At 39.6% G+C, this 18,691-nt stretch overlaps 1 protein-coding gene across 1 annotated transcript; it reads right to left on the bottom strand.

Annotated features, from left to right (window-relative positions):
• Positions 1-1,487: 1,487 nt before the first annotated feature.
• On the bottom strand, positions 1,488-4,775 carry mmp9 (matrix metallopeptidase 9). Its single transcript, XM_085345491.1, has 13 exons — positions 4,620-4,775; positions 4,220-4,458; positions 3,976-4,124; positions 3,744-3,872; positions 3,481-3,654; positions 3,198-3,371; positions 2,922-3,095; positions 2,682-2,837; positions 2,415-2,592; positions 2,178-2,308; positions 1,951-2,101; positions 1,742-1,845; positions 1,488-1,606 (listed from the first exon to the last, which is right to left on the bottom strand). The coding sequence occupies exons 1-13, from the start codon at positions 4,755-4,757 to the stop codon at positions 1,488-1,490; spliced, it is 2,016 nt and encodes a 671-aa protein (XP_085201617.1). The 5' UTR covers positions 4,758-4,775.
• Between the last annotated feature and the right edge of the window lie 13,916 nt (positions 4,776-18,691).

The raw sequence follows: 18,691 nt of genomic DNA, 5'->3' as shown, positions 1-18,691 counted from the left end.
ATTAATTTTAAGGGGGTCATTCAGTTCTTTGCAATGTCAGTGTTGTCCCATATTTTCTCCGGCCTTATTTTTGTATTTTTATTTTTGTAGTAACTGATACTTTTCACCAGTGAGATCCCTTTGATGCTTTGTAAGCTCTTTACAAAACATGACTTTTCTTACAACTGAGTAAATGCCAAGAAAATCCTCCCAGGGCAGCTGAACTTTAATTGGGGTTAATCTGAGTCTTGATGGGGGGGGGGCGTGTTTACTCAAGACACTTCAACCAAGCATTACTTGAAGGGTGTCTACACTTATGCAATAAGCTCATTGTATTGTTTAGTTTTTAAAAAAATATTTTTTCCTGTAACATATTTGTTTGTTTTTTAAAATTGAATTGTTTGGTTTATATGTCACATTAAAGGTAAGAAAGGTTTTGAAATGATTTATTGTGCTCTTATTTTTTCTGGCATTTTAACACAAGTGTGTACACTTTTCACTGTGTATGTTTTAGCTGTCTTGAATTGTCTTCAAAGCATTTCAGTGTGTTTTTAGTGAATGATTAATACTGCTCACAGGGTTAAATTGTTTTCACAGAAAGTTTATTGCATTGATAGGCAAGACTTTGATAGAAACATTTAGGGATACAGCAACATATTAATATCGATTGATATCAGCCTCATTGACTTCCACTGGCCTATCACAAACAAGATGGCAATCACTGATACTAGTTCATGATATCTCTTGTATCGCATCAATTTTGATGGCTAAACAGATTAATATTCAAAGATAAAGTAATGAACTGTTATTTTTAACAATGGCAGTTCTTTGTTTTCTTTGCACAAAGGGTGAATAAATAATAAACCAATACAATCAAAACAAAAACATCGGCTATTGGCAAACTTCAAATTTTGATCATATCAGTATCAGTAAAGAAAATATTTGGTGCATCCCTACAAAATGTATTAAACCTCTTAAATAATTTATGTGTAGGAGACATACCTTGTCTTCCAGTGCAAGTAATTGGCTCTGAAGCCATTTTCAGAAAAACACACACAATAATCGTACAAAACAAATAAGTTTGAGACAAAAATAATATTAATGTTAGATATTGCTATAAATATCAAAATAATCTAATACTGTTAATAGTCTGAGCCTGTCAGACATGGTAATTATTTTGCAGCTCCGGGGTCTGAGCCAGAGCGCTGTTAAGAATAATTAAGTTTCTGTTATAGGCCACCATAACCATCAGTTCACAGACAATCAGACTGAGGGAAGGCAGTGCCAAACATTGCAATTTGCTCTAGTGTACTGGGACTTTGGCACATTTTTAGGCCGGCGCTACATGTTTTATAACCAGTATGACTGAAAGACAATTATTCACATCCCAGAAAGCATGTAAATCAGCACAGCAGGTGCTACACAAAAACACTGTCACATTCTGCCAGACAGCAGCTGGGAGAAATGGGTACCACCACATTACAACTCCCAGCTCAGTATGTGTGTATTCAGTAGCGGGTGTCTGATGAGCACTTGAGCAGGTCATATTTGACATAGCCAACACGGTCCACCTGCCTGCGGGAATTCATACGCCAGTAGAAGCGATCCCGGCAGAAGTAAGTGTGACCTATAAGGAAAATAATGAAGTTAATATAAATTAAAGCAAACACCCTAAAGTGCTCTACTGCTGTTTTTTCTGATGTTTTGGGTTTTTTTTCCCCCTTAAACTTAAGAGAAAATTTACATTTTGTAGTTTATTTACCTTGGTACTGGAATACATCATGAGCATCACTGGGGATACCACCAAAGACAACATCAGTAAACTTTGGATAGCCCTTGTCGATTGTCTGGGCCTTCACATCCAGCCTGTTTAGATCAACCAAAACAAAGAGAGAAAATGTCATTAAAATGGCAAAAAAAGTAGCAGTTTTCTCTTAAATTCAGGACTGTAAAGGCTGAGTTTTAACCTACCTCCAGAAGTTCTCCCCACTGAAGAGCAGAACTTTGCCTTTTCCCCTCTGCAGAGCTCCCTCCACTTTCTGAATGTTGTTGGGCAGGCCTAGTTTCTCAATGCTGCGGGGACCCAGAACATTCTGCCCTGTGTAAACCCAGAATCTGCTCCCTGTAAACAATAAAATGATCATTATTAGACCTGTTGGCTAATACAGGCTGTTAAACATTGCATGAGGGTTCGTTACCTGAGAAGAAGTACAATTTCTTGGTCAGACTGTCCTCAAAGGCAGAGTCGATGACAGCTGGAAGAGCAGGCCACTTGTTAGAAATAGAAAAGGGCCCTGCATTGCTGCTCCCGGACATCTTCCAGTAATGTCTATAAAATTGACACACAAAATTTAACATTTCATGTGCTTGGAAATCTTGTTTTTACTTGTTTGGAAAAGAAGAATGCAATAAAGTAGGATGAGTAAGCTGCTCACCCATCCTTGAAGAAATGTAGTTCTCCTTGAATCACAGTGATGGTGTCAAATGTGTCCTGCTTGCAGGCATCTTTGGTTGGATCCACAGGTACTGCAGTAGTGGTGGTGGTGGGATCAGTGGGCTCAGCGGTAGGCGGTTTGGGGCTAGGTGGGGTGGGCACAGGGCCAGTTCTACTTCCTGAAAAAATATATCATTTCATGAGAGATATTGCTGCGAAGTTAGGGACATTAACACTTTAATGCCGCATGCTAAGAAGAAACTCTTACCATAGAGATACTGAATTCCGCTAATGTCATCGCTATGCAAGGAGAAGTCTTCAGCATAGCTGTACATGGGGTACATGAGAGCTTCTCTAATGTTGGAGTGATCCAGGCCAAGAGCATGTCCAAATTCGTGGGCAGCCACCAGGAACAGACTATAACCTGTGACAAATATATTAAATATTATTAATGATTAATGATTCATTTTAACCTCCACTTTTTTTCTGCCTTGTGTTTGTTGCTCACCCTGGTCAGGACAGAAGCCCCATTTCTGGTCATCATCATAGCTGTCAGTGGTGCTGCACCACAGCTTGCCATCTCCTCGTCCCTCACTTGTGCATGAGTGATACTCCTTACCCAGGAACACAAAGGGGAAGTGGCAGGGATCTCCCTCAGAATTTCCACCAATTACAGCTATATCTGGATAAACAGAGACATAACAGCAGCAGTTAAACAAAAATAACAAGGCACTGTGGCAGCACTGCACTGCATTTATGTGTTGTGGTTTATGTGTTCCCTCACCACGACTGGGACAGAATCCATATTTCTTATCCTGGTCAAAGTTGCCTGTGGTGGCACACCAGCGGTAACCATCACTGCGGCCCTCTGTGGTACAGCTGTCATACTCCTCCCCCAGAAAGGTGAAAGGGAAAACACATGGAGCTCCACCAGCATTTCCATCAAAAGTGTATAGAACTGTTAGGATGAAAAGAGAATAGAAGTCAGCATGTCACAAAAGCAAATCCGCTTATCTGGGTGACCTGTGACATGTGATTTGCCTTGGAGAATACAGTGTCAAGCTTACGTTCACTTGGGCAGAAGCCATATTTCTTGTCCTTGTCGTAGTCAGCTGTGGTGGAACACCATGGCAGATTGTCTGTGCGGCCCTGTGTGGTGCAGGTGGAGTAAGATTTGCCCTCAAAACTGAAGGGAAAGTGGCACGTGGCGCCATTCGCATTTCCAAAGTGAGTCTTCACAACTATATAGACAGAAGAGACCGGACATTTAATTACATTTAAAGTGAACACTAGGGGGAGACAAATGCTTGTTGCCGGTGTTTCTAATTACCTGCTCCTTTCCCCAAGGTCCAGAACTCATCATCGTCGAAGTGGGCGTCTCCCTGAATACCCTCACCAGGGGGGTAGGCATGGGCTAGAAGGCCATCCTTACCATCAAATGGGTAGGGGTCTCCGTGGTCTGAATAGAAATGTGCACTTCACATTAGTGTTTGGTTTTCTATGCAACTATGTTGCGTCAGCGCGCATAAAACAAATCAAACGACCATCGTAAAGCACATTACCCTTTTTCCCAAACGATATCATGATGTCAGCCGTGCCGTCATAGAGACGGGTAAAAGTCAGAGGGGTCACATCACTCCACACCTTAAACGCTCTGGCAAAAGCATCGTCAATGATAGCGCTATCCATGTCTGGGGAATAGTTAAGGATCCTGTGGAGGAGATAAAATAACATACACAGTCAGAACTTCGTTGCACAGTCCGCCCCTTACATAGTGAACTCAGTGACTTTTTTTTTCTTGCTCACCTATAAGTAACATCTTTGTGGTCCCACTTGAGGTCTCCTGCAAAGGTTTGATAGTTGGCCACATCAGGAACTCCGCAGCGAGGTTTTTTCATAGCATCCAGGGTTTCTTTATCCAGCACCCCAGTCTCCTCCAGCCCCAGCTGATTCTGCATCCTCTTCAGAGCCTTGGAGGTGGACACCATAGACTGGAAGCCACTGCGTTCCACAGTATTCATGTAGCCGAAGTTCTTTAGGTAATTCTGGAAGGAGAACACGACAAACCAACATTACTGTGTTACTGTTACAATCCTTCTGCAGAAATTAACTTTATCTGTATTTACACTGTCTTTCTGCATAGCTTGGTTAAATATCCCACTTATGCAATTTTATTCTGTCTGAATAAAATAGCCCTCATACTTACTTCTGCCAGCTCCGAATCAGTCATGTTTTTGGGAATGTCTCCTGGAAAGGTGACAAAGACGGACTTCAGGGGAAGGCTCCATCCGTTTTGTGTGCTTATGCCCAAAAGTAAACACACAAGTAAAGTACAGCATCTCATGGTGAGATCTACTGTAGGCTGGCGCAAAATATAACAAAAATATTTACTAAGAGTTTTCAGTCAGCAAGGACTCAGACCAAAAGAAACAAACTAAAAAAAAAAAGCCAAAATGATTCTCCTCTGATGTTGGATTTTGCTGCAGCTTTGGCTCCCTTCTTCGTTTTGACTGGAGGCTCTTGCTGTAGTCTTGCTGTGATGTGCTGCTGGTTAAGGGTGAGGGAACCTTGTATTTATACATCAAAAAAACTCTTAGTCACCTGACCTTATTCCCCTCCCACACAAAAACCGCATCCCTCCTACATACATTTTGGCAAACTGCATTAGTTGAATGAACATAGGGACTTTCCAAATATCCACTTTTAGCTTTACATATAACAGCTAATGAGTGACTGACCTAATGTAGTTTTGGGTAGATTTGTCAGACTGGAAATGAGTGTTACTGAATGACTACCTGGCAATGGCTGATAAGACCAATTTTGGTAAACAGCAATGCTTGTTTTGTGTTTTGATTAAAATAAATAAATAATGTATGATGCCAGATACCCACAAAAATAATTAGGAAATGATGAAGTACTTTGAAAGTTTTATGTGTTTTCAGCCATTCAAAAAGCACCAAAAAAACCCCAAAAACACCATAAAAACCATTCAGGAAATAACAAAAGAGATTAACATCATTAAACAAAAAAAATAAACAAAAGGTTAAATTTGAACAGTGAAGTTGTTTTTTTTTTTTTTTTAAATTTTGTATTTTTAAAGCATAACACACTCATCGTGTCATCATGGGACTCAGCTAGACACTTCTGTTATTTCTGCTCAAATTATTGATATAAAAAGATTTCTGCTTCCACTTTTTTCATAAATACAACTTGTTTCCTCTTTTTGTTAAGTTTTGAAACCAAAGGAAACATGAAACTAGGTCAAGCCAGACGCAGGATCGCATTGAAAACTTGGAAAGAAAATGTTGCTTTGTTAAGGCAGTAACCTAATGATTTCTTGTATTTGCTGCATTAAGCATTAGTATGTATCATCATAAATGGTAACAATGAAATCAGCACACACTCACATTTACTTCCTTTGCAGTTTACATTTTTGCAGTTCAGATTTTTGGGAACTAACTGCTTCATCATTGCCTGCCAACTACTGGTGCAACATCTTCAATTGCTTTATCCCCAGAATGACTCAATTCATTAGCAATTACTAACATGTCCTATTTGGCAAGAAGCACTGCGTCAAATGTTTTTGTATGTTTCCCATAAAGTTCTCATGCACGCATTGATTTCATAACAATTTGAGACATCACTGAAAAACACATAAACACAGATATGACTTAAGGAAAACTTGTTTTTTAATCTTTAATCTTTAGAGAATGCCAACTATGTGTACTGCTGTGTGAATGTTGAACCATGAAATGTTGATATTTTGGGAGATGTGAATATCAAGGTGGGAGAGGATGTGTCTCAGCCAGCATGCCATGACTCACTTGTTCTCACATGAATGGTCAAGACTACAGATATGGGGCTTTTTGTCAGTGAACACATCCTTTCTACTGTGCAAACATGTTTACTTAGTACCTTCACAGATGCAGGAAAATAAACAACTCGTTTTGCAGAGTCAAAATGTCTTGTGTAAAAAGCAGAGAGGGTATGTCTTGTCCAAGAACTTGAGAATAATGTTTTACTAAGTAAAGTGAATGACTATAAGATCAGTTGGCTGTAAATAGAACTAGACTGAGTTTTAAACTTGGAAATGCAAAGAACTGTATGCACATCCTCTGACCTAAAGCTGTTGGGTTACCTTTTTTGGTAAAGGAAATGGTGTGCATACAGTATTACTGAAGAGGAGGGTTGAAATTTTGGACCTGTGGTTTATTGAGGAAGATGTATTTCCGCATCTCTGAATTCATGGTTTCCTGGTGTGGGTGATGCTTCATACATTTTGACACATACATCCTTTGTTTGCCATTTGGTAATGTTTGTTGACGTACACTAGAAATGATGTTATCTTCTCACGAAGAACATATTTTTAATTCTATGTCTGCAATTCGCTTTGTTTTCCCTTGAACAGCAGCAGTAATGGTCCACATCTTTCACATATCTGTAAAACTTCCAGGCCATTTACCTGTCTCCATTAAAGTCACATGAAAAAGAAAGTGCACACTTTTTGACTTCTAAGGTTAAGTATCACGAGAATCATTAGAATTATTAATTACAACGTCATGAGAAAAATGTATTAAACAAAAAGTTTTGGCTAAAATGCAGAAACTGTGTGGAAACTAAGTACTGCTTTCATAGGAATTAAGAAATAGCAGCCAAAGAGGGAAGACATCAGCAAAAATCTTTGAGAAGTAACTGCTGCTGCTTATCAATGTGAGAAGAGTTTTAAGACAATTTCCCATTAATGTCCATCGTGTGAAACGTGGAAAGCATTTAAGTCTTCCATACATCCCACCAAAATCAACCGAAGGTCAGACAGTGCAACACTCACATCTCACACCCTACAACCTTTAGTTAGCATGTTAAATGTTTAAGTTCATGACAAACAAAAAGTATTCTAGAGTCAAATATGAGACCATCTGTCGGCCCACACGGGGTCATGCTACAGGACAATGGTCCCAATCACACCAGCTAATCTAAAACAGTGTGGCTGACAAAGAAAAGAATCAAGGTGTTGAAACGACCCACTCAATGTCTAGATTTCAACCTGACTAGAATGGTGTGGCAAGACCTTAAGAGAGCCACGCGTTACCAGATGTCCACAAATCTCAGTGAACTGAAGCAATGCTGGACAGAAAAAAGAGCCCAAATTCCCCCACAATGATGTAACAGACTGATAAATCCTATTACATCACTGAAAACAATCACTTCAAGCTGAAAAGTTGCTTTTGCTGCAAAGCTGGTTCTACAAGCTATTGAGTCACATGGTGCAGTTTCTGCATTTGTTGTGGTTATTGTTAAATAACTAATGATATGGCACAAGACAGTATGCCATTCATTATTGTTCATCTCAGTATTTAAATAATTTTAGCACCTGCACAGAACCAATTTTTATATTATGTCCTGATATGTAAAACCTTAGAACTGAAAGAGGATGTACTCTGTTTTTAATGTGTATATTTTACATTGCTGTGTAAAGAGTTCATACTTTAACATATTTTAACAGAATAGCAATAAGTAAATAAATAAATATACTGCCACTTATATTTGGCGATATGGCTCTTTTTTTGGACACACATCCCTACCTTCCAAGTGCATACATGAAAAAAAGGGAGGACTCCAGTACAGTATTAAAACAGATATATTAAGTTAGTCACAAAGGAGATGGAGGCTGGGTTTCAAAGTGGCTTGCAGGTGGCCAGCAACTGTAGGCACATTATATGGAACATTTGCAAGTTGAATGTGTAGAAATGTATCAGTTGAACCATTAGCCATTAGCTTATATGTGCTGGCAGTTGATCTACCGGGACTGTATCGGAGCTTGAATTCTTTGGCCTTCTTGACGTTATGCTCACTTTGATTTAAGAAGAATGAAAAATGTCAGTGTTCCAAATTTTATGACATTTGTTGCCTTTACTGACTCCTACTAACAAACCTAAACCATGTTATTGCAAATGAACTGAAAAATGTACCCGTCTAAAATGTCTCATCTTGCCAGCTACATTGTAGCACACTGCATGCCCTGATATTCTGCTATATCTTTGGGTTCACTGATTTTGTTCAGTGCAGAATAAAGCAGTTCTATTCAGCCTCAAAGCAACAGCTGACATAAATCTCTCTTTAATGTAATGCCCTTTCCTCCCTTTTTTCTTCATTTAACATGATCTAACTGTTATTTCTGCTTATTTGTAGCTCCGGAAAGGATTCCCAGATCTCGTTTCAAAACATCTGCCTCTGATTTCACATGGCGTCAAAGGTTTAATGAACATGGCTCCATGCATTTTAACAAATGCCACATTTCATTTGGTTTCACCACTGTGCTCCCAAAAAGACGTCTGGCCGAAAACCTTGAAAAATACACATTTTTGCATGGCATCATTCCAAAATTCGCCCTCATTCACAGCTCAGTCTGTTGGCACACACCACGTGACCATATGAGGTGGCCGACTGCGTCAGCAGTGAACTGGATAATATCAGAGTGGAGTTGCTAGACCCTCACAGCTAAAGTGGGTTGGATTTTTTGGATTAGGTTTACTGTGCAAATGACTAACTTATGTAATACCAAAAAAGTCATCATTTGTGGCCTCTGTGTATTTTCCCTGGGGTTGCTAAAAAACACACACACATGCAGATACTATAAAAACACCATTTTATAGCCAAGAAATCTTTTGAACGGTGGCAGCAGAACTGTGTGAGTGTTTCACCAAAGTGTAATTCATACCCTCATTTTTTTCAGCCAGCCTGGATTCAATGTTTGCAGTTTTGCAACTTTGCCCTTAATTGTTAACATGCCCTGTTTACTTTAAAACTGCCTTGTTAAAGCAAATTGTTTATGTCTTATGGTATGTTACTAGCAGGCAGTTCACTTCCTGTCTGCGACAGTTGATGTGGTTCCTTGGCTAGCTTCGTTTTTCAGCTGTGTTGTATTTTATGACGACTGGCTTGCTGACATTGTGGTGGGATTCAGAGATTGTGCAACAATCAGGAGCATTACTTGGTTTGATGTGGAGGAAATGTAACCCCGTCACCACGTCCAGGTACTTTACGCAGCCTGTGCTGAGTCTGCTGAGTCTTGCAGCTATTCTGGGAATGGTTTTGTTTTTACGCATGTTTATTTTGGTTTTCCAAGACAGGCTCTGTATTTCTTTCTTTTAATTTTGATCGCTCCATGTTCTTCAGTTCATTACTACAGTAGCAGTGAAACTAAAACAGTTTTTACCCGTATGTCTCATGTATTGTCTCTGAATATCTGTAGCACTTCATAATTTGTCCAGATACTATGCGTGCTTGTGGGTGAAACTGTCACACTAAGATCATTGTAGCACAGCACACATAACAAATGACACAACCAAAACAAAAACTGATGAAAACAAGTCAATGCCAGGGGCGGAAACCATGTTGTGCCCTCCAATCCCTCAAGGGTCACTCATATAACAGCTTGTCTATAATGAGTCATAAGTCAGCATGAAACACTTGACAGAAATATTTCCATGAACAGACTTTACACAGTTGTCATAAAGTTGAATAGAGTCATATGAATACGAGTGTAGGAGCACAAGAGGCTGGAAGTTTGACTCATGTCTCCCTGGATCAGTAGACAGGAGTAATTATTCTACTTCGTCAATGATAATCAGAATGCAGGCCATTAGTTTGGGAATATTTCTTGTTTATTGGCACAATATTTTTCCATATCATGCTTTATTGTACAAATCTAATAAAATGTTGGGATGTTAGGAGATGGGAAAAATGGATACAAAAGTGGATACAATTAAAATATACTTATTACTATCGTCAACATCAGGGATTTTATATGCTAAAAAAACAATAATAGTGATGCTGACAATCCGAACAGTAGCAATTCATCCATTATCATGTTTACTCTAAAACACACAAGACAAAACACTGAAGCTCTTCTTCTTCAACTACTCCTCCTTTAACTTCTCCAAACTGTATCTATGGTTGAGTTAATCCTGAATCTTTCTTCAGAATTCTGATGATGACAGGAGATGATGACTACACTCAGCCAAGACATGTGGAAATAAGTTTTGAAACACGGTGCAGTGCAAACCTGATCAATGCAGTTCAAATTTGCCATGTTCATGGTCCAATTATTGTGTTATTTCCCTGGCACAGAGTCCATAATGACTGCTACAGTCATAGCCTTCCTCTGCGTCTCAGGTACTCTACAGGATTGGGACACACTGGCACTGATTAATGAAACAGGATGTGACAGAGAAATCTCAGACCAACATGAGTACATGTAAACTGGTGTTTTGTAAATACTTGCAGAATCAGCTCAAGTCTTTGAGAACATGTAGCTTTGTTCAACTATCATGAAAGAAGTCACGAAGAGAGATGTATACTTTTACTTCATGTTTTTTTTTTAGATTAAAACATGAAAAGGAGAAAAGGGCCACAGCAGGAAGGGAACTGGGTATGTTGTGGTAGACATTCACGCCTTAACCCCTAGGCCACCATACGACCCCGGGGAGATATCGTTTTAAATAATGCTGCAGGCAATTTGTGTGAAGTACTGTCATTATATAATATCACTAAAAAGCAACAGAGGGGTTTGGCTGAGAGCCACTTGTGGGGGCAGACAGTGTCTGCTGCCACCGCAGAACAAGTTAATGCAGGCGGAGTAATGTTGACTTTAAGGACAGCCATCTTTCACCACCACCACCATTAAAAGCTAATTACTCCCAGTCATAAGCAGTGGCCTTTTATGAGCAGGTGCCAACCAAAGCACAGCCACAAGGAGTGACACCATGGGCTATGGTGGGAGCTCTGATTGCCCTAAATATTATTTTGGATTGTTTAACTGCATATGGAGTAACGCCTTTGTAACTCTTATAAAGAGTTGTTTTTTTCAAATCTGCCACAAGGAACAGGGAAGGAAAAACAGTTAACCGTTACACTCCCAGAATGCAAAGCTGAGCACGGCAAAGTCTATTCAGCAGGTTTTTAAAAACCACAATCTCAGAAAAATGGGAAAAGAGTTGGGAATTTCCCTGTCCTCATTAAAAAAAAAAGTCCTGAGAAAAAAGCAGCTGATAGCAGGTGGGAAGTGAGTCAGACAGCAGTTCAACTGCCTCTGCACATTTTACTTTAGACTTGTCGAGGCAGGCAATTATCCCTCCCTCTGATGTGTGTTTGCTGGTGTTTGCGCTTACTGTTACCATACGTGGGGCTGCAGGGGTTTGAACTCACACAGAGTAAGATAAATGCAGCATTTTCCTTCGGGGTAAAAACCTAAATTTGCACACAATATGTGTCATTTTCTGGCACTGCAGTAAACAAGTCGAACCCTGCCTGGTTGTGGTTATACATCTGCTCATGACTCTTCCTGTGTCACTGAAGTGGACAGCGCTGCATTCAGCGTAACATTTTACCATCACGAACTTGTTTAAAGTTGCCTGAGAAGTGGAGCAATAAAAAACACATTGTCTCTTTACAATGGGGACAGAATTTTAGGTCTAGTGACGGTGTGTGGGTGAGCTTCTGTGGATGTGGGAAGATTTTCTGGAACATACTGTAGGATCAAGGTCAGATAGTCAAGAACTTCAAACAGCTGGCTCGTGCTCAGAAACCAAAGGAAAACAAAAATCTTGTTTGTGATCAAAAAGAGAGATGATATCCTGCCTTAAAATTGTGCAAAATCTTGATTTAGTTTTTTTTTTTTGCTGAATTGTACAAAGAACATTGCCAAGTTACACAACGCATGTTCTTTCATAGCTAAGAAATCATATAAGCAGCACAGTTTAGCATGTCATTATGTGTAGCAGTGCTGTGTTTTCTTTTCCCTGTGCCCCCCCACCCCCACCCCCACCCTTTTTTTATAATTAGTTCCTGTAAGGGCGCCAAGCAGGTCTTTGGAGCTGTCATCAAAACTATTTTAGATTAAAAAAAAAAAACACTGATCTGTCCTCCAGAACCTGCAGGAGATGCTTAATGAGGAAGCCGGAAGTCAGCCAAATCAGTAGCAGCTTCTCTTGGCACCACCACATTTTAATAAACTTAGTACTAAGTGCATCTTCACCAGTAGGTGGCACTCTGTCATAAGGGCAGTCAGTGAAGACAAAGGACAGCACTCTGGTATAGGGAATTAGTGTCAGAAAGAAAATGCACCACTAAGCTTTAACAGCCATACTGTCCATTGATCTCTTATTTACCCAAAGAAGGAACTGCAGAGCTAACAAAGCAGACAATCATCATTTCCTCAACCTGCTCCATAAAAATATCATTTTAAATCAATCCAGTGGATGATTTAGTGCATCTTCTCTTTAGTCTGGGTTCACACAGCAGGCAATGCCCTCCCCACATTTTACAGCCTGCTTCAAGGCTGCGTTGTCAACATCCTGGTGCAGAGATTAGCTTTTTCTTCTTTCGTTAAAAAAAAAACATAACAAAAGGAGATAAAATATTGATGCTGTTCTAATTTTGTAGGCCTTTTTTGGTGAATAATTGATTTTTACTGGAAAGTAGCTTGTTTAACTGCATCGATTTCCTTGCACCGATTTATAGAAGTAGTTTCATTAATGCTCTGAGATTGCCCTGGTTTTCTGTTAAAACACCTTTATGTTTATTTTGCAGCTAAACGGGATTTCACTTAATCACTGTGCTGTAATTGCTCTGTGACATACTGCCAGTAATATGCTGCATATCATTACATCTTAATAGGCAATGTTCGGCTGATACTGAATGCAAATTTTCCATCTGCTGCAAATTTTCATCCACACATTTTGTTTTTTTGGTGGGTTTTTTTTCATCTGCTCATTTATGTTCATTGATGTGAATGTAGCCTCTCATTAGCTGCAGTGCCAACCAGGAATTGATGTTCCCAAACTGCTGCATCACAACGCAGAGGAGTCTGACACAGATGTTCTTGCAGCGGAGGCGGTATTGGTGGCCTTGTTTTTATGACTGATTGCTTCTCTGTGAAGTCGCACATGCATAACAAAGTCAACAATAGACACGAGCATCATTCTGTGCTTTACTGTATAACACATAGTAAAGTGCTGGCATGACTTTACAGAACTGTTTTGTTGGTGTTATCCTCATTTCATTTTCAGGGTCTGTTTCAGCTGCTCCCTGAGACAGATGTTGCTATCATGTATAAGTGTTTTGGTGAGGTGATGTGTTTCTTGTTGTGCAGCAGCACTGGGGGCAAAAGACACTTGCTTATTTATGATGCCTGATGAGATCCCAGGTAGATCAAACCTCTCCTCCATTTTTAATGAAAATGTTTCTTACAGGAGCGAATACGCAATCACTTCATCCTCTTTTGCTGGAGTTTAAGGGAGAAGCGGAATAGCCATGTTGGTTAGAGGTTCAGCTCAATTTATTGACTGAAAGCACAGCTGGAACAGACCACCCAGAAGAAATATTGATCCACATACAGTATTGTGCAAAAGTCTTGAGCCACACCTTGTATTTTTCTAAGACAATGGGAAATAGGTTCAGCATTTTGCAAACGTGAACAAAAATACAGAATAAAAGACAAAACCAGAGTTTGTGCACTTCTAACCAGCTTGAAAGTCAATATTTGGAATCACCACCTTTATTCTTCTACACAGCCTGAACTCTCTTAGACAAGCTCTTTCTGTTCAATTCAATTTCATTTATATAGTGTCAAATCAAACAGTTGCTTCACTTTTTAAGGCAAAGACCTTACAATCGTATATAATGTAACGTATCTTTGAGGAATAGTTTTCCAGGCTTCCTTAAGGATATCCAAACTCACGTTTGGCTGTTAGCTTCCTTTAGGTCGGGTGGGGAGCTAATGGCCTCGAGGGCCGGTGTCCTGCAGGTTTTAGATCGCACCCTTGGTCAACACACCTGAATCAAATGATCAGTTAATTACCAGGCTTCTGTAGAACTTCAATACATGTTGAAGAGGTAATTTAGTCATTTAAATCAGCTGTGTTGGATCAAGGACACATCTAAAACCTGCAGGATACCGGCCCTCGAGGCCTGGAGTAGGACACCTGTGCTTTAGGTGATCCCACTCTGCTTCAATAATGTTGAAGTCTGGGGAGGCCAATCCACGACTGATAGTGAAACACTGTCTTTTCTGTCCAAGTATCCTTTTACTGTATGACAGTGTGGCTTTAGTACTTTTCTGCGTTCACAATTCAATCAGTTTTGACAAGATCAACAGCCACATTGGCAGAAATGCTGCTCCAAACTGTGACAGTGTCATGTGAAGTGATGTGGCAGGCAGGTTTCGAACAGAAGTTGAAAAGAAACAAACCTTTATTCTGGCTGAACTAAACTAGTCAACTGTGATCCAGACAAAATTAAAACCAGGGGATACACTTACTGGAGGAAACAGGAACAAGAAGCAGGGAAACACACAGCAAAGTAGAATGAGGGACAGCATGAAAGACTACCAAAATAAGACAGAACACAAAATAAAATAACAGAACACGGGAACAGAAATGCAGATTTGACACAAAGACAGAAAGGGAAACACACAGAGACAAGACAGACTTCATACAGTGATGCTAGGAAGGAAACACAGGGACAAGTCTAGGACAGACTGAACACAAAAAGGTGACACAAACCAAGGAACAGAACAAAACTCAGAAGTGCTCAAAGGATGAAGCAATATAGAACTAGACCCTAAATGACTTCATAAACCCAAAGATTAACCAAAAAAAACTCAAAACACTGGGTCATTGAACCAGGAACCATAAGAAACAAAAACTCCACCATGTTTCACAGATGGTTCAACCCAGACGATTACCAACAGGGAGAAATAATATATTTACAGCCAAGAAGTCGGTAGTGAGCAAAAAAACCCTATAAAATATATTCAAGGGTCCTTAATCATCAGAAACGTTTAAGCAAGGCAACTAATGTGTAATGATGGCTGTTTAAACACGTTCCCAAGATTATTTTAATTTTGTTTAAAATAAAATATTTCCCTTTGCTGTTACTGCTGCTTACTGCAACTTCTGCATGTGCGCCCTTTTCATGCTTCGGTGTCTATTACACATTTTGCCGTGATATTGGGTTGGATAGTTCTAGACATTCACTGTTCTATCTCTCTCTGAACTCGTCCATGCATACTGATGGTCATTTGAACCAAAATCAAAGTTGGAGTAATCACTCCCTAAGACCAGTTTCCACTGATTTTATGGATATGACTTTCAGATAGTGTTCTTCTGCTGCAGATAGTTCTTTAGAGTTTTTCCACCACTTGTTCACTTACCTAATTTTTTTTAGGACACATCACCATACAGCATCAGCATTTTTTTTATGCTTGAGCGATTCATAGTAGGTCAGTGTTAAGTGACTTAACAAATAAAAAAAGAATAAAGAAATTTCCCTGAAATTGTCAGACTGGGCTGGAAATGAGTGAATACACAGCCAATGTCCAAACAAATACTGGGAGCGAAAAAGAGTGTTTTTAAGAAAGTCTGCCTCCTAGGGCCAGTGGTGACTCAGAGCTGGCCATCTACCAATCTGAATGCTGGTAGATCACTTCCTGGCTCCTCCAGTCCACGTGTATTCTTGGGCAAGATGCTGAACCCCCAGTTGCTCTTGATGCATTCATCAGTGTGTGTGTGTGTGTGTGTGTGTGTGTGTGTGTGTGTGTGTGTGTGTGTGTGTGTGTGTGTGTGTGTGTGTGTTTACATGTGAATGTTAGATTAAAAAAACTGCTTAGGCATAGATGTAAACACTGTATGATTGTGTGTGTGACTGAGTGAATGAGAATTGTAGAAAAAAGTCCTGAGTGGTGGCTCAAGATTTTTGCACAGTACTGTGCGTGTATATATGTTTCGCCAGAAAAGTCAAAGCACACTTGTTATTATGGTACTCTGTACTCTATTAATTCATGTATTATTTAAATAGATCATTACTATAATGAGCAGAACTGTCTTTGGAAATATGAACCAATCAATACAACAACTGTGAAAATGTATTATAACACTTGTGGTTTCATAAAGTCAATGATAGCTATGCTCTAAGTATCACTTTTTCTTATGAATGATGAACCGTGTGAAGACAAGTCTCTCTCCTCTTTCTCAGGCCTTGTGGTTCACACTAACATCAGCCCAAGGACAGTATGTCACTGCAGGGAAAGGTCACTGCTCTAATAGAAATACACATTCTTATCTGAAGTCTCCTTTCACTTAATATTTAATCTTTTCATTGGAGCCAGTATGATAAGAACAGGGCCACAGAGCAAACTATTATGAATCATTATATTGAACAGTTTATTGATTTATAAAAGCTTTCTGTTTAACATCATGTCATATAAAATTGCGCACACAACATCCACTGTAGGGATTATACACATGTCATATCAGAAAGAAGCGAGTGAAGTTACTCTGTTGACAGCTTTCAAGCATAAACCCTTGCAGACACAGCACAGTCCTTATTTGCGCTGCCTGGTCTTTTTCAGAACTTCACAAGTCTTTTAATATCAAAGAAACTCACAGACTGAGAAGAAAGAAGAGAGAAGAAATGCTGTGTGAATGGTGACAACTGTCAACTGTTATCATAAAGCCACTCACGGCATTATTCTGAAAAATTAATGAGAACTCTGACAGCGCTGATAAGCCGCAGCAAGGTACCCATAAGAAGCTGAGATATCCACCGATTCGAGTGCTGATTGTTGTGGAAAAAATTACATGTCAGAGGATGACAAATGATCCAGAGGACTGAACAGACAGAAAAGAACTTGTTTATGATCTTTTAATATTACAAGTGCATCCTTAGTTAACATGACTTTATATAAGGAAGAAACATAGGTGTAAGACCTATTAGTCCAGTTCTTTTAAAAATGCATTTACTGGTGCTTTCGGCCACTTGAGAGTAGCAGAAATAAAATGTAAACACAAAACTGAAAACAGACACTTATTAACACATCCAAAGATCAATTTCACCATATAATTGAATGTTCCTGAACACCTGATGCAATATTCCCTGTCCTTAGCTCTGGTATGGTCTTCAGTGACTCCTGAGGAATTATTTTTAGACTACCAGCCCTGAAATAATGGTGTGTTTTTGAAAGATGTGAGACTGAACCTAACCAGGAAGGTTGGCTTCCGGAAAACTGAAACAAAAAGCAAAAGACTCAAAAATGACCTGCCAGTGTACCATTTTCACATATCGCTCAGCAGATACAGTACTGTGTTTGACCCACTGCTGTACTCTGATATGTGTAACTGATTAAATGAGTGGCCTGGGATTCAGCATATTTCTCAATTACAATCACTCTGTGAAACAACCCTTTATTTGAGTAAAAGAACTACATTTACGTAAAAAAAACCCAGAGTTGACCAAAGTTTACAACCAAAATGTTTTTGACATCCTACACATCCAGTCGAAACCAAAGCACACAGAGAAAGATCGAATCAAAGGTTTAAAGTCACTGCTGCTTGTTTCTGTATTACTTCACAACTAAAAAACTGAGCAAAAATACATAAGCAATGTATGGAAAACTAAGTACACCCAGCTTATTAAATCACCTAGAGCAGTAAGTTCAAGTGCTACATCTTCTGTTGAATTCATCAGTCTCTCACATCATTGTGAGGCGTGACTGCAGCATTTCAATCAGACTGAGGTCTGACGTCTCTTTTCTTTTTCAACCATTCTGATGGAGATCTTCTAGTTTACTTGCATGCTTATTCTGTATAATGGCCCAATTTTCAGACTAACTTTAGCTTTCAGCCTCACACGTTTGGCTCTAGAATACTTTGACTTACAGAGAAGTTCCTTGTTTTTTTTACTTCAAGGTGCCCGGGTCCTCTGGCTACAAAACATGCTGTTATGCACTGCTAATATGCTGTGGTCAGTTTTCACCAAACATGGTGCTGTGCATTATGGAGAAACATCTCCATACAGACCTCATCTGTGTCCTATACACTGTTACAGAGCTTTAACATCTCACATGCCTGCAGATTCTGAGGTGTAGCTCTTGGTTTTGGGGGGTTTCTCTTTCTTTTTTAATTTTATTTATTTATTTATTTGTGTGTGTGTGTGTGGGGGGGGGGGGGGGGGGGGATCTTTTGAATCTTTTCCTCATGTGAATAATCTTTGTTGGTGCAAACGGATGACAAACCTTTCCCATATTGATCGGCAACAATTGCTTCTCTGAGATTATTGCCTTTCCTCCTTGGCATTGTGTCACACCTGAATGCCCCACATCTGCACACTGCCAAACCTTCTGCTTTCATAGAGGTACTCACACATGGTGATGATCACTTCCTCAAGTGCATTTTATTAGCAGCACTTACTGCCTCCAGTGGAATTTAGAGTCTAAGGAGC

This window comes from Diplotaxodon limnothrissa, linkage group LG20 (genome assembly GCF_057381915.1).
Source record: "Diplotaxodon limnothrissa isolate DT_005_m linkage group LG20, D_limnothrissa_male_GT1.1, whole genome shotgun sequence".
NCBI lineage: Eukaryota > Metazoa > Chordata > Actinopteri > Cichliformes > Cichlidae > Diplotaxodon > Diplotaxodon limnothrissa.
Note: the sequence above shows the minus strand (reverse complement) of the source record. Positions and strands in the feature narration are given on the sequence as shown.